Genomic DNA, 13,324 nt, shown 5'->3' on the forward strand with positions numbered 1-13,324 from the left:
AAAGAAGAGAAAGAAAGAAAGAAAGAAGAAAGAAAGAAAGAAAGAAAGAAAAGAAAGAGAATGAATGAAAAAAAAGAAAGAAACAAACAAAAAACAAAGGAAGAAAGAAAGAGAGAGAGAAAGAAAGAAAGAAAGAAAGAAAGAAAAGAAAGAAAGAAAGAAAGAAAGAAGAAAGAAAGAAAGAAAGAAAGAAAGAAAGAGAGAAAGAAAGAGAGAAAGAGGAGAAAGAGAGAAAGAGAGAAAGAAAGAGAGAGAGAGAGAGAAAGAGAGAAAGAAAGAAAGAAAGAAGAGAAAGAAAGAAAGAAAAGAAAGAAAGAAAGAAAAGAAAGAAAAGAAAGAAAGAAAGAAAGAAAGAAAGAAAGAAAGAAGGAAGGAAGGAAGGAAGGAAGGAAAGAAAGAAAGAAAGAAGAAAGAAAGAAAGAAAGAAAGAAAGAAAGAAAGAAAGAAAGAAAGAAAGAAAGAAAGAAAAGAAAGAGAATGAATGAAAAAAAGAAAGAAAGAAAGAGAGAGAGAGACAGAAAGAAAGAAAGAAAGAAAGAAAGAAAGAAAGAAAGAAAGAAAGAAAGAAAGAAAGAAAGAAAGAAAGAAAGAAGAAAGAGAATGAATGAAAAAAAGAAAGAAACAAACAAAAAACAAAGGAAGAAAGAAAGAGAGAGAGAGAGAAAAAGAAAGAAGAAAGAAAGAAAGAAATAAAGAAAGAAAGAAAGAAAAGAAAGAAAGAAAGAAAGAAAGAAAGAAAGAAAGAAGAGAAAGAAAGAAAGAAAAGAAAGAAAGAAAGAAAGAAAGAAAGAAAAGAAGAAGAAAGAAAAGAGATAGAGAGAGAACAAAAGTGTCTGCCATAGAGGCAGGCTGGCGGTATGGGTGATGCGAGGGAAACTGGGGACATTGGTGCTGGGAAATGTGCACTGGTGGAGGATGGGTGTTGGAACACTGCATGATTGAAACCTAATCTGAACAGGTTTGTAAGGGTCTATTACACATTGACTCAAAAATAAATCTTTTTAAAAAATCTTTTAAAAGTCTTTAAAAAAATCTTTTAAGAAATAATAAAAAAGAAACTTCTCATGTGTCTTTGTTGTGATTTTTAGCAAGATGTAATAAGAAAATCTTGTGTATTTTCCTTGAGGTTTTCTGTCTGACTTGAAAAATGAGCTAATAGTTTGGGCATTGATATATTTGGACAGAATATTAAAACTATCATAAATTCGAGCAATTTAACTAATGCCTACCTCTCACAACTCTCTCAATTCTTTGCTCCATAGAGACCCAGACTTTGGTTTGCTCTTTGCTCTACCCCAGAATTCAGTATCATGTTCAGCACATAGTAGGCTTTCAAGAAGCTCTCCCTGAGGAGATGCAAGTCAAATGACTTCCAAGGCTCTGGATATGTATTTTGTTTCTCCCAATATTCCATGTCCAAATATTTTCTTTCTAATGTGTATCAAATATTATTTCATCTTATAAAAGGTACAAGATCTTCTATCTTTATATCTGAAAATGAGTTGAAGAAAATAATTACCCCCTTCTGGATTTAGAGATCTCTAGTACACTGATGCTGAATGCTTTATAGAGGGAAAATTTGATGACAAATTTATTAAAAGGAAATTTATCACCTTTTTTATAAAAATGATGCAAACAAGAACTTGAAAGGATAATTTGCTGAAAATAATGGCAAATACTGTATAGATCTTGACCTTGTTTTGCACAGTAGATGCTTCTCTGACAAGATAGTTTATTGTTGAATATTTATACAGCAGATCCTATTTTCTTATTGACATTCATTATCATCTCAAGAAATGTTTTGCTCAGAAAAAAAATTGGCCTCAATGCAGAAAATCACATTATACCATGTTTAGCTTTTGCTGGTATGTGACTTAAGTACTCTTAATTCTTTCCTGCCAGAGGGATTAATCAAATGGAAAACTGACCGTAAAACCTTTGCACATTTACTAAAAGCATAGCCACATTATAGCACAACTGATTGATCATGCTAATTCCTTTGGAATTTCCCACTGCCTAGATGGGATTTGAATATATAATTTGGCACAATGTCCCGTCAATGTCCCAGAATTTTAGTAGAGCAGTAAGTCGAGGAGCCTAATGGAAATGCCATTTCAGGCTGAACCAAAGTATTTGTCAAAAGTTGTTTCTAAATCTTTGGTCTCTTCTCCCTGTACTCCCTTTCCTACCCTTCACACAAAAATGTCTCTTTCAGCTCTGTGCCAAGTTTAGTACTATTTTAATTAACTGTATATGAGTTTTGAATACTTCTGAATTTCTCAGTGCTTGTGGCAAATATATGAGATATAATGAGCTTTGAAGTGATTCGCTGAACAAAGATACAGCTGCAAAGGCCATAAACTTTTCAAATTTTTATCTAACAATTTTAATTGTTAAGTTTGGTATTCAGAAGGGGGAAAAAACAGGCATTTGAAGAAACCTTATATTTAGTTTCCTTGTATATATAAATTTTGAAAAGTAAACTGCAATTTGTTGCTGTATAAAAATATTTATAGAGTGCTTTATTTAACTAACATGTAGTCTAAACATTCTTATAAAATACTGATAACTTGATTGCAATCTATAATTACCACATAATTAACAATATTATGGGATTTTAAGCTTTTAAAAATCAAAATAAAGCTGCTTATATGTATGAATATATATAAATTCACTTACATATAAATTTTTACTGAATTTCTCAGTATTTTTATTGATTATTTTTTCATTTGAAAGAAGAATATTGTTTACTTTCTCATTACCAGCTGATCAGGGTGGTCATCTCACTACATCCTCACTAGCATTAAATTAAATTTGGTGGCAAGTATAGAATAACATTATACTCCTGAAACATATGTACATAAATTTATGTAAGTCAATATTATATCAATAAGTTTAACATTAATGTATATAGATTTGGGTAAAGAATATGTAAAATTTGTTAACTTTATGAATTAGAATGGTATCTCAGATTAGATTTATATATCTAATTTCTCAGAGAATTGAGTTTTTGTTTGGGGGATTTTTAAATGTGTTTATGAACTATTAAATATGCTTTTCTAAAATTTTTTTAGTTTTTAAAACTGAATCACAGTGAGATACACAGTTACAAAACTTCGTGATTGTATTTCAGTCTTATGATGTTACAATACCCATCCCTTCACCAGTGTACATTTCCCACCACCAATGTCCCCAGTTTCCCTCCCAGGCACCTCCAACTGAACCTGTCTCTATAAAAAGTACCCCTCTCCCTCCTTTCCTCTCTCTCTCCTTCCTTTTGAACATTATGGTTTGCAATACAGATACTGAAAGGTTATCATGTATATCCCCTTACATACTTTCAACACTCAGTTCTTGTACAGTGATCATTTCTATTAGAATCATACTGATCCCTTGATTATTAAGTTTTCTTCCATGAATTGTTACTGATATTGTTTATGTCATTATTTTTATGCTTAAAAGCTCTGTCCATTTGAAGATTAGTTGTATTTTATTATAGTTTATCCTATTTTCCTTTTTTCTTTTATCTTCTTAGATTATTTGTAAACTTTTAAGTAAAGTGACTTTTTCACAAACATTTTTGATTATTTTTAATAAGCAAAATAAACTCTAACTTAATTTAAAAGAAGACATTTTGTCACATATGTAGGAGACAAGTCCTGTTTCATTAGTGGACTCGGCCCTGGGATTGAAATAGTGAGACTGGGGCTTAAACTCTCTCTCTCTCTTTCTCCCTTCTCTTTTTTTCTCATTTTATGATTTTGCTTTCTTCTGAGGGCTGACACTTTTCTAACATATATTTTCTTCAGTTAGAATAAAAGATGGTCTCTATGTACTTGTTTTTTTTGCTTTTTCAGTAGGAAGAGAGATTCTCTCTTTTTTAAAATTTTTGGATCACACTCAGAGATGCTCAGGGGTTGTTCCTGGCTCTGCACTCAAGAATAAGCCCTGGAAGTGCTTGGGGGACCATATGGGAAGTCGGGGATCGAACCCGGGTGAGCTGTGTGCAAGTCAGATGTCCTCCCCGCTGTTCTATCTCTCCAGCCCTGGAGATCCTCTTCTTTACAGAACATTTTTATAGGCAGGAAATGTACACCGGTGAAGGGATGGGTGTTAGAACATTATATGACTAAAACCTTTTCATGAATAGCTTTGTAACTGTGTATCTCATGGTGATTCGATAAAAATAATAAAATTTAAAAAATAAAAGTTGTAATAGACCATGTTTAGATTAGATGCCCATCTCTGAGTTGGTCACTGTGGCCAATAAGGCTGAACATTTCCCCCTGAATCTTGTATCCAACCTGAAGGGGCAGAAATACTTAATTCTATAAAAATGTGAAATTTTAAGCAAAGGAAACCTGACAAAAAATATGCAGTAAGTATATAATTTGATAAAAAATTTTGTTTTTAATTAACCAGTGGACCAAACACTTAAAAATAAACAATGGAAATTTTTGCACAATGGCTTTGGGTGTTTCTCTACTATGTCTAAAGTTATGAGTCTTTCAAATTAGTTATTCTGTAAGAGTATCTCTGTCCATCTTCATACCATATTAAGAATTACAGCTTTTATTACAAGTTGTATTTTTGAAGTAAGGTCTATATCATCTGTCTTTACATTTAAGTTTTCTTTAACTCTTTTGTAATTTTAGTTTTTAGCGTTCTTTAAAATGAACATTAATATTTTAATTAACTTCCAAGATGTAAGCAATGAAGGTTTGTGAGGCATAATGTCCAGTTTGGAAGAACAACTATATAATGTGATATATTTTTGTTTATAGCTTCCATTATGTGCCTCAGATAAAGTTTGAATTTTGCATCCTTCCTATTATTATTATATCTATTAGTATTTTATTAGTATACTATTCTATTACTATTAGAATAGAAGTAAAGAGAGGGTTAAATTTAGTACTAATGTATCTATTACTCTTAGGCAATTGAGGCTGTTATGTGAAATATCACACACTGGATGGTTTCTAAATAATAAAAATTTATTAGCATAGTTCTGAATGATGAGATTAAAAGATTAAGGTGTGAAATAGTCATTCATGTTCTTGTAGAGCCCTTTTTCTAGCTCCTTACTGGTACCTCCTTGCAGTGTGCTTTTTTGTTTGTGAAAACATTTTTAATTGAATTACCATGAGATACACAGTAACCAAGTTGTTCATGATTGAGTCTCAATCATACAATGTTCCAAAACCCAATCCCTTCACCAGTGTACGTTTTCCACCATCAATGTCCCCAGTTTCCCTCCCAATCTCCCTCCTGACCCCACAGCCTGGCTCTATGGAAGACACTTCTCTCTCTCTCCCTTCCTCTCTCTATGTCTCTCTTTCTCTCTCTCTCTTTCTCTTTCCCCCTCCCTCATTTTCCTTTTATGCATTGTGGTTTGCATTACTGAGAATACTGAGAATCCTCAGGAAACCCAGGTATGCAGGGCTTGTGACTAAAACTCCAGGTTCAACAAAATCGGGAATGGGTGACATCCCTCATCTCCCCGTTTCTGGCAACTTGACAATCATGCCCACAAGCCACCTCTGACTGGCTCCAGAGATTCTTAACGGCCATGGTCCAGAGTCTCATAATTCTCTCAGAAGAGAGCATAAAACAACTCACCAGAGCCATGCTACTGGACCCCACACCAGGCTGTTTCACTCAGGGCACCCCTGAGGGGGGCCGGTGAGGCCCCTCCACACTCCTGTGGACCCAAGCAAGCCCGGCAATCGAAAACCTGGACCACGCTATACCTCATATGTCACACTACTCATATTCCAAGAGTAGTGCACCACATTTGCTGCAGTTTAAAGTTGAAGGCAACTAATCTTAGAGGGAAATATATTTTTACAGATATATAAAATATACATATGCACACAATGCTCAACCTTTAACAACATGTTAGTGATCTTTTATAGAAGGGCTTAATGGCCCCTCGGTGAATTGCAACAATCTTCACACACTTTCCTCAAAGGAAACAGTTTTTGGAGCATTTTCAGCAGTTTGTTCATAACAAACAATACAAAATAAACTTTCAGTTATGCTTTGGGGCAGGGATTGGGGTTCAAGATGGGAGCATCTGAAATATGTGATGGGAAGGTGTAATGGTGGTGAGATTGGTGTTGGAATATTAAATGTGATCAAATATTATGATCTACTTTATAAAAGTAAAATAAAATAAAAAATACTGTTACTGAAATGATATAATGCTTACCACTTTACCTCCTTTCAGCAGTGTTCTCTTGAGATAGAAGAGTCAAGATACCCCTCTGGGCCCTCTTTAATGAGATACTAATTTAATTCATGGGAGCTCCAACTGTATAAATTAAGCTGCTTCCAAAGACCCCACTGCCAAATACTAACTATTGCCTTTGGGATTTAAACTAATAAACAACAACTTGTGATAAAAAAAAAAATAAACATTGGGCTGGAGTGATAGCACAGCGGGTAGGGCGTTTGCCTCGCACACGGCCGATCCGGTCCCATTTCCAGCATCCCATATGGTCCCCTGAGCGCCGCCAGGGGTAATTCCTGTGTACAGAGCCAGGAGTGGCCCCTGTGCATTGCCAGGTTGTGACCCAAAAAGCAAAAATAAATAAATAAATAAATAAATAAATAAATAAATAAATAAACATTAAGATGAAAGAACTAAGAAAAATGGTTTTGTATGTGCTGGAGAAGTGGGAGAAAGTAAAGGACAAGCACTAAGAATGAATCCAGAAAAGCGGACAGGAGCAGTGCGAAGAGTGTGGAAGAGGACCACTGGTGTCTGTCCTGCGGAGCACGAGCATCGTGATCAAAAGGCCACAGAAAGGGGCTGGAGCAATAGCACAGCGGATACGGCGTTTGCCTTGCATCCGGTCAACCTGGGTTCAAATCCCAGCATCCCGTATGATGAGCACCGCCAGGGGGAATTCCTGAGTGCAGAGCTAGGAGTAACCCCTGAGCATCGCAGGGTGTAACCCAAAAAGCAAAAAAACCAAAAAAACAAAGGCCACAGAAAGTGATATTAGTGAAAAGAAAGTAAGAGTCGGGGGAGGAGTCCCGCCGTGAATTTGGCCCGCAGCTCTGTTTCATTAGTCCCCAGCGAGACTGGGACTGTTTGCCGAACTTCTTGTGGCGCCAGAAATGACTTTGTCCTCCTTTTCTTGGCAGGTGCTACATCACTCTCACGCAGTCTCTGCACCTGACTATGAGCGGGGCCCCGGCGGGACCTGCAGGCACGGGCAAGACAGAGACCACCAAGGACCTGGGTCGCGCGCTGGGCATCATGGTTTATGTGTTTAACTGTTCGGAACAGATGGACTACAAGGTACCTTCTCGGCCACGGTGGAGACGGGAACCGGGCAGTCACGCCTGTCCTAGTTGAAAGGCTCAGAGGGAGGACTTCTGGGAGTTCCTTCACTGGGGATCTCGAGGTTTTGACCCTAAACCTTTTTGACCTCCCCATAGACTTCAGTGTGATGGAATCTGCTTCTATGAATCAGGTTTGTGACCAAGGTGAATTACTTCACCTTCAGGGCCCTCCTTTTATCATCTGTAAAATGAAAAGGCTAAATATATATGTGCAAAAGCTTGAGTTCAGTATTTTACCTAGAGTCCAAAAAAGGCTCATAAATGGTTAATAGTAAGTCTTCATATAAAAGTAATATTATGCTCTTCTATAAAAGTGATATGGTAAAATATGCTAATAAAAGAGAGTGGGAATATCTTCTGAAAACATTAAATGAGCCTCTACTTCTAGCAAGTGATGCCTTCAAAAGACTAAATAAGACTGTATTTTTCTTTTAGGTACTCATCATTTTTGCATTTTGCAGTGATTTTCAGATTTTTTAAAACAAAAATAAAGAAGCAAAAAATTCATTATTATTCTGATCACAAGAATACCATAAATAATTTTAAGTGCATGCCAAATTATTTCACTATTTTAATATTTCTGTTTGGTCTTAAACATTTTACTGTATTTTCATATTTTCATTAAATACCATTTGTAAGCTATCTGAAGTCCTTTTGAAAGCAGACTGTCTTTTCGAGAGAAAATATTAAGTAATTATATTAAGTGGGCTCAATATTTACATGTACAAATCATATAATAGATACTGGAAATAAAGTTAAATTTAAAATAATTCTAGAAGGCAGGGCTGGTTCAACGCCTTCACTGATTGAGCGTTGCTGGGAGCTGCACCAAGAACAGAGCACAGCTGGGGACATCCCGATAAAGAGATAATTCTGGGGGGAAAGGATAATACTGCAGGGATCTTGGCACTTTGATGAGAGGGGTGGTGTATTAACATTGTATAACTAAAACATTAATATTAGCAATATTATAAATAATAATAAGATACCTTAACTTAAAAAGACATGAAAATTACCCCTTGCTTCCAGGGACTCAACACTATTCTTGGTTTTGGGGATTTTTTCCCATAAAACAGTGATGCACAGGAGACACTCCTGGCCCCATACTCAGGGGATCACTCCTAGAAGGGCTCTGAGGACTGATGGTACCTTGGATTGGGCTGGGATCAGCCATACTCAGTGTAAACTTCTAAATTTCCTGTCCCCTATTCTTGTTTTTTAATTGATGCCACACTTAATGGAGCACAGGGTTCTGGAGTTGCTCCTGGTGGTTGTCAGGCATAGTAAGGGGCCTAGAGGTGTTTAGGGGCCACTAGGGCCATATTTGGTAGTGTCGGGGTGGGAGGGGTGAGCAGCATGTAGTCCAGGGAATTAAACTCGGGGCTTTGTATGTGCTAGACATTTGCTTTCCCACTTGAGTTATCTCACCACTCTCCAACCCTCGTCTTACTGTTCTTCCCCTAACACCCAAACTAACCATCTTGTAGAAAGTCAATCAAGCTAATTGCCCAGTTAATTTTCTATTTAGCTATTATACCATTGTACTATTGTAGTAGGGTCTAAGACACTAATTAAGAAACATCCTCATTCTGATACACTAACTCTACACTAATAGTGACTTTATCATATTTTCTTCTCTTCCAAATCCTCAAACATCCCTTAGGACAATTTAGGATCTTTTCATAACCACAGCCTACTTTAGTAATTCTACTTTCCAGCCAAAATTATAACTTTATTTTTCTCTGGACATATAATGATTTCTCACCTATGCCATGTATTTCTGAGGGACACCAACAACACAAATCTTCTGACTTTATGATATCCTGCTCTTTACAATATACTGTGTTTACAAGTACATTATGAGAAAACCAGGGTCATGAAGAAAATACTTCTAGCTCAATAATAAATTTAAATTTGTTTTTTTTCAAGAATTCTAAGACTCAATAAAGTAAATGTTATACATTTTATAAATAGTATAATGCATACTATGAATTGGCAAACATTAATTGTGGATATAGTGTTTCCCAAATTTACTATTGTAAAAGACTTTTTTCAATGAATATCTACCAGATTTGATATTCCATAAAATAAAATTTGGAAAGTGCTATTTGTACTGTATAAATTTCACCTCGGCAAGCTACTGAGAGTATCTGGCCCACATAGCAGAGCCTAGCAAGCTATCCGTTGCGTATTCGATATACCAACAACAGAAACAACAATTGGCCTCATTAACCTGTCACCAAAAGAGCCCCCAGTACGGCAGCATTAAGAAAGATGAGCAAAGAAAGAGAGGCTGAAAAAATTTCAGGGACGAACTAGACTGCCAAAATGAAGAAAGACTAAAATGATTGTCTATACTTTCAACGCACGGACACTGGCATCAGAAGCATCCATCGAAGACCTGATGGTGCAAGCACAGAAGATCAAGTACAACATCATTGGTCTGACTGAAACGAGAAGATATCAATCACATCACGCCATTTTCAACACTGGAGAAGAATTGTTCCTTGGAACATGCGACAATGGAGGCATTGGTGGCATTGGTCTCCTTGTCAAAACAAACTTGGCCATGAGCATCGATTCATTCCAATGCCTAACAACCCGAATTGGACGATTACGCTTGAATAGATGTGACTCACTGCCTGCAATTTCTATCTTCATCATCTACGCACCAAGTTCCAACTACAATGAAGAAGAAATTGAGAGGTTCTACATGGAACTGGAGAAGTTCTATAAAGAAGACCACACCTTCTGCAAGATCATTGTTGGTGATTTTAATGCCAACATAGGTCCGAGAAGGTCTCCTGAAGAACTCCACATTGGGACCCATGGCCTAGAATGGAACCATCAGGGTGAGAGACTGTCTGAATTCATCGTGTCGACCAAGACCATCCATGGTAACTCACAGTTCCAGAAGGCCAAATCTAAACGCTGGACATGGGAGTCTCCCGGTGGACAGTTGCTCAATGAAATTGACCACTTCATATTCAATCCAAGGTTTTGCCTGACCGATGTTGCTGTTGTCCCAAAATTCCAAACGGGATCAGATCACTGTCTCCTTCAGGCGAAATTCTACTTAACAGAGCGGGGAGAAAAGTCTGTAAAATTTAAGTCTATGAAGACAACTCCCAGAATGACCAAAAACTGGGAGCTCTTTGGCACTATTGCAGCAATGTGGGAAGATGCCATCCTTGACAACATCGACGAGGAATACGATCAACTGGTTCAGCACATCCATGTCTGTTCGAATAATGCCAGAGAAAGCCACAAATAGAAGCCTGTCTTCAAAAACTCTCGAGTTCATTCATCAACGTGGTTTGGCGTGAGCCTCAGGCAACCACAAGCTAACGTCCAAGCTCACAAAGCTGTGCTGAGATGTGATAAAGGAAGACTTCAAAGAGAGAAGAGCAGCAGTGTTGGCCAGTGCAGCAGAAGCCGGGAAAAGTATTCTCAACACTTGCCTGTCCTTTGTCAACTACAAGACAAAGATGACTGCCCTCCGACATCCCGATGGATTTTTCACATCCCCCAGAAAGGCAATGGAGAAAATTATTCACGACTTCTACTCAGATCTCTTTGACAGCCATGACCAGCTGCCCACATAACAAATCTCTCAGGATGGATATGTCATTCCCAATGTTCTCCCTTCTGAAATCTGACATGCCATTTCGCTGGTAAAGACACAAACAGCACCTGGTCCGGACAAGGTCAGACCCGAACACCTGAAGAATCTGCAGCCAGTACTCATCAATACACTGGCCCGACTCTTCACACTCTACTTGTCTGAATGCAAGGTTCTGTCCCAGTGGTAAACCAGTAGGACTGTTCTGTTGTACAAGAAGGGAGACATCCACGACATTGGCAACTATTGCCCAATCTGCCTGCTGTCTGTCATCTACAAGTTGTTCACTCATGTCATCCTGAATAGAATAGGCAGAACACTAGACGAAGGACAACCATGCGAGCAAGCCGGGTTCCGAAGGGGATTCAGAACAATAGACCTTATCCACACAGTGACCAAACTCATTGAAGCTTCGCGAGAGTTCAAGATGCCGCTCTGTCTAAGGTTCATCGACTTAAAGAAGGCCTTTGATTCTGTTGAGACTAAGGCAGTTATCGAAGCCCTGGCCAAACAGGGCATTCAAACTCAGTATATCAAAATCCTCCTCGAGCTGTATTGTGGATTCACCACCAGGATCTCACCATTCTACAAGGAAGTGATCATTGATGTAAAGAGAGGGGCTCGGCAGGGTGATACCATTTCATCGAAACTCTTCAGTGCTGCCCTCGAGAACATCATGCGATGACTGGAATGGGAAGGAATGGGAGTGAAGATAGATGGTCGGCAATTACACCACCTCCGCTTCACTGATGACATCGTTCTCATAACACCAAACATTAGCCAAGCGGCACAAATGCTGACTGACTTCGACCACGAGTGTGGAACGGTCGGATTGCAGCTGAATCTCAACAAGACGATGTTCATGAAAAATGAACTGGTCCCTGAACCTCCATTTGCTCTCAATAGAATGAACATCTTCGAATGTAGCAGTTATATGTACCTGGGTCGAGAAATCAACATGAGGAACGACTTGGCGCCAGGACTGTGCAGGAGGAAGAGAGCAGCGTGGAATGCATTCAAGAGTATTGTAGAGGTGGTTAAGAGAACCAAGAGGCACTCCGGGCTTCCCTCCCCTCTGGACTGCCGGCTGAGTGGCTGGCACGCGGACCCCAAGTGCCGCTGCCATTCTGTCTTCCGGCAAAGGTCTGTGATGCTCCCTCGACCCGCCCTTCCGAACCCAGCCTGCTCCGAGGCCCTGAGCACCCCAGGCTTCCCTCCCCTCCGGACTGCCGGCCGAGCGGCCGGCACGCAACCCCCAACCCTTTGACCACTGTCAGGTTGTGGGAAAGGGGCGTGGCCTAATCGTCAGGGGTCGTGGCCTAAGAAAAGTGGGCGTGGCCTCATTACCGGTGGCCAAAGCTCACGCGGCGGCAGATAGTTTCCTCAACATCCTATCCAAGACTAACATCCTAGCTATTCGCAAGCAGTAGGACAATAAAACACAAGACTTCACATAAGAATTGAAGGAAACATCTCAGTAGGAGATCAGGTTCTACAAGTAAAAAGGCAACCACTATTAACTGAGCCTATCCACAATCCTTTTTCACAACAAAAGGAAACAGGGATACTCATATTCAAGGGCCCTCTTTCATACCACAACAACAACATGAAGAAACAGCGAAAATCCCCATTGCAAGCAGAGGACGATCAAAGGAGTCCGGAAACCTCAATGGGCGTTTCCTACAAACTTGACCTCTCTGATAAAGAATTCAGAGTTGAAATCCTCAACATGTTCAATGAACTCAATGCAAAGATGGACAACTTCAAGGAAGACCTGGCGGAAACAATACAACAGACAGCCGACAAAATACGGGAAGAAATGAGAGCAGAAATAAAAAACCTTCAAAAAGAAATGAAGGATTCGGTACATGAAATCAAAAACTCTCTGGCTGCCCTCAACAATAGGATGACTGCAGCCGAAGACAGAATCAGTATGCTTGAAGATGAGTTGCAAGAGGCCTACAGGCAACAACAAACCATGGCAAGAGACCTCAAAATAGCTCTAGCCAGAATCAGAGTCCTAGGGGATGAATTCAAGAGGAACAACATTAGAATCATTGGACTACCAGAACCACAGAGAACCAACCCCAACGAAAAAGACACAGTCAAACAAATCATTGCAGAAAACTTCCCACAGCTGGACAATGCGGGCATCCAGATTCAAGGCGCCTGAAGAGTGCCAGCTAAAAGAGATCCTAACAGAAAAACCCCAAGACATATCATAGTTACAATGATGGACATCATCCAGAGAGAGACAATACTGCAAGCAGCAAGGTCCAAGAAGGAAATTGCATACAAAGGAGCACCCCTTAGACTCACAGCAGATCTATCAGAGGAAACCCTCCAAGC

At 38.9% G+C, this 13,324-nt stretch overlaps 1 protein-coding gene across 1 annotated transcript in view; it reads left to right on the top strand.

Annotated features, from left to right (window-relative positions):
* Positions 1-13,324, top strand: part of DNAH9 (dynein axonemal heavy chain 9) — a 570,390-nt gene that overhangs the window by 201,161 nt on the left and 355,905 nt on the right. The window contains exon 27 of the mRNA XM_055143580.1: positions 7,153-7,309. Coding sequence (XP_054999555.1) covers positions 7,153-7,309 — 157 coding nt within the window. The remainder of the gene's footprint in view (positions 1-7,152; positions 7,310-13,324) is intronic.

The sequence above is a fragment of the Sorex araneus genome, chromosome 6 (assembly GCF_027595985.1).
Source record: "Sorex araneus isolate mSorAra2 chromosome 6, mSorAra2.pri, whole genome shotgun sequence".
In the NCBI taxonomy this organism is placed as follows: Eukaryota; Metazoa; Chordata; class Mammalia; order Eulipotyphla; family Soricidae; genus Sorex; species Sorex araneus.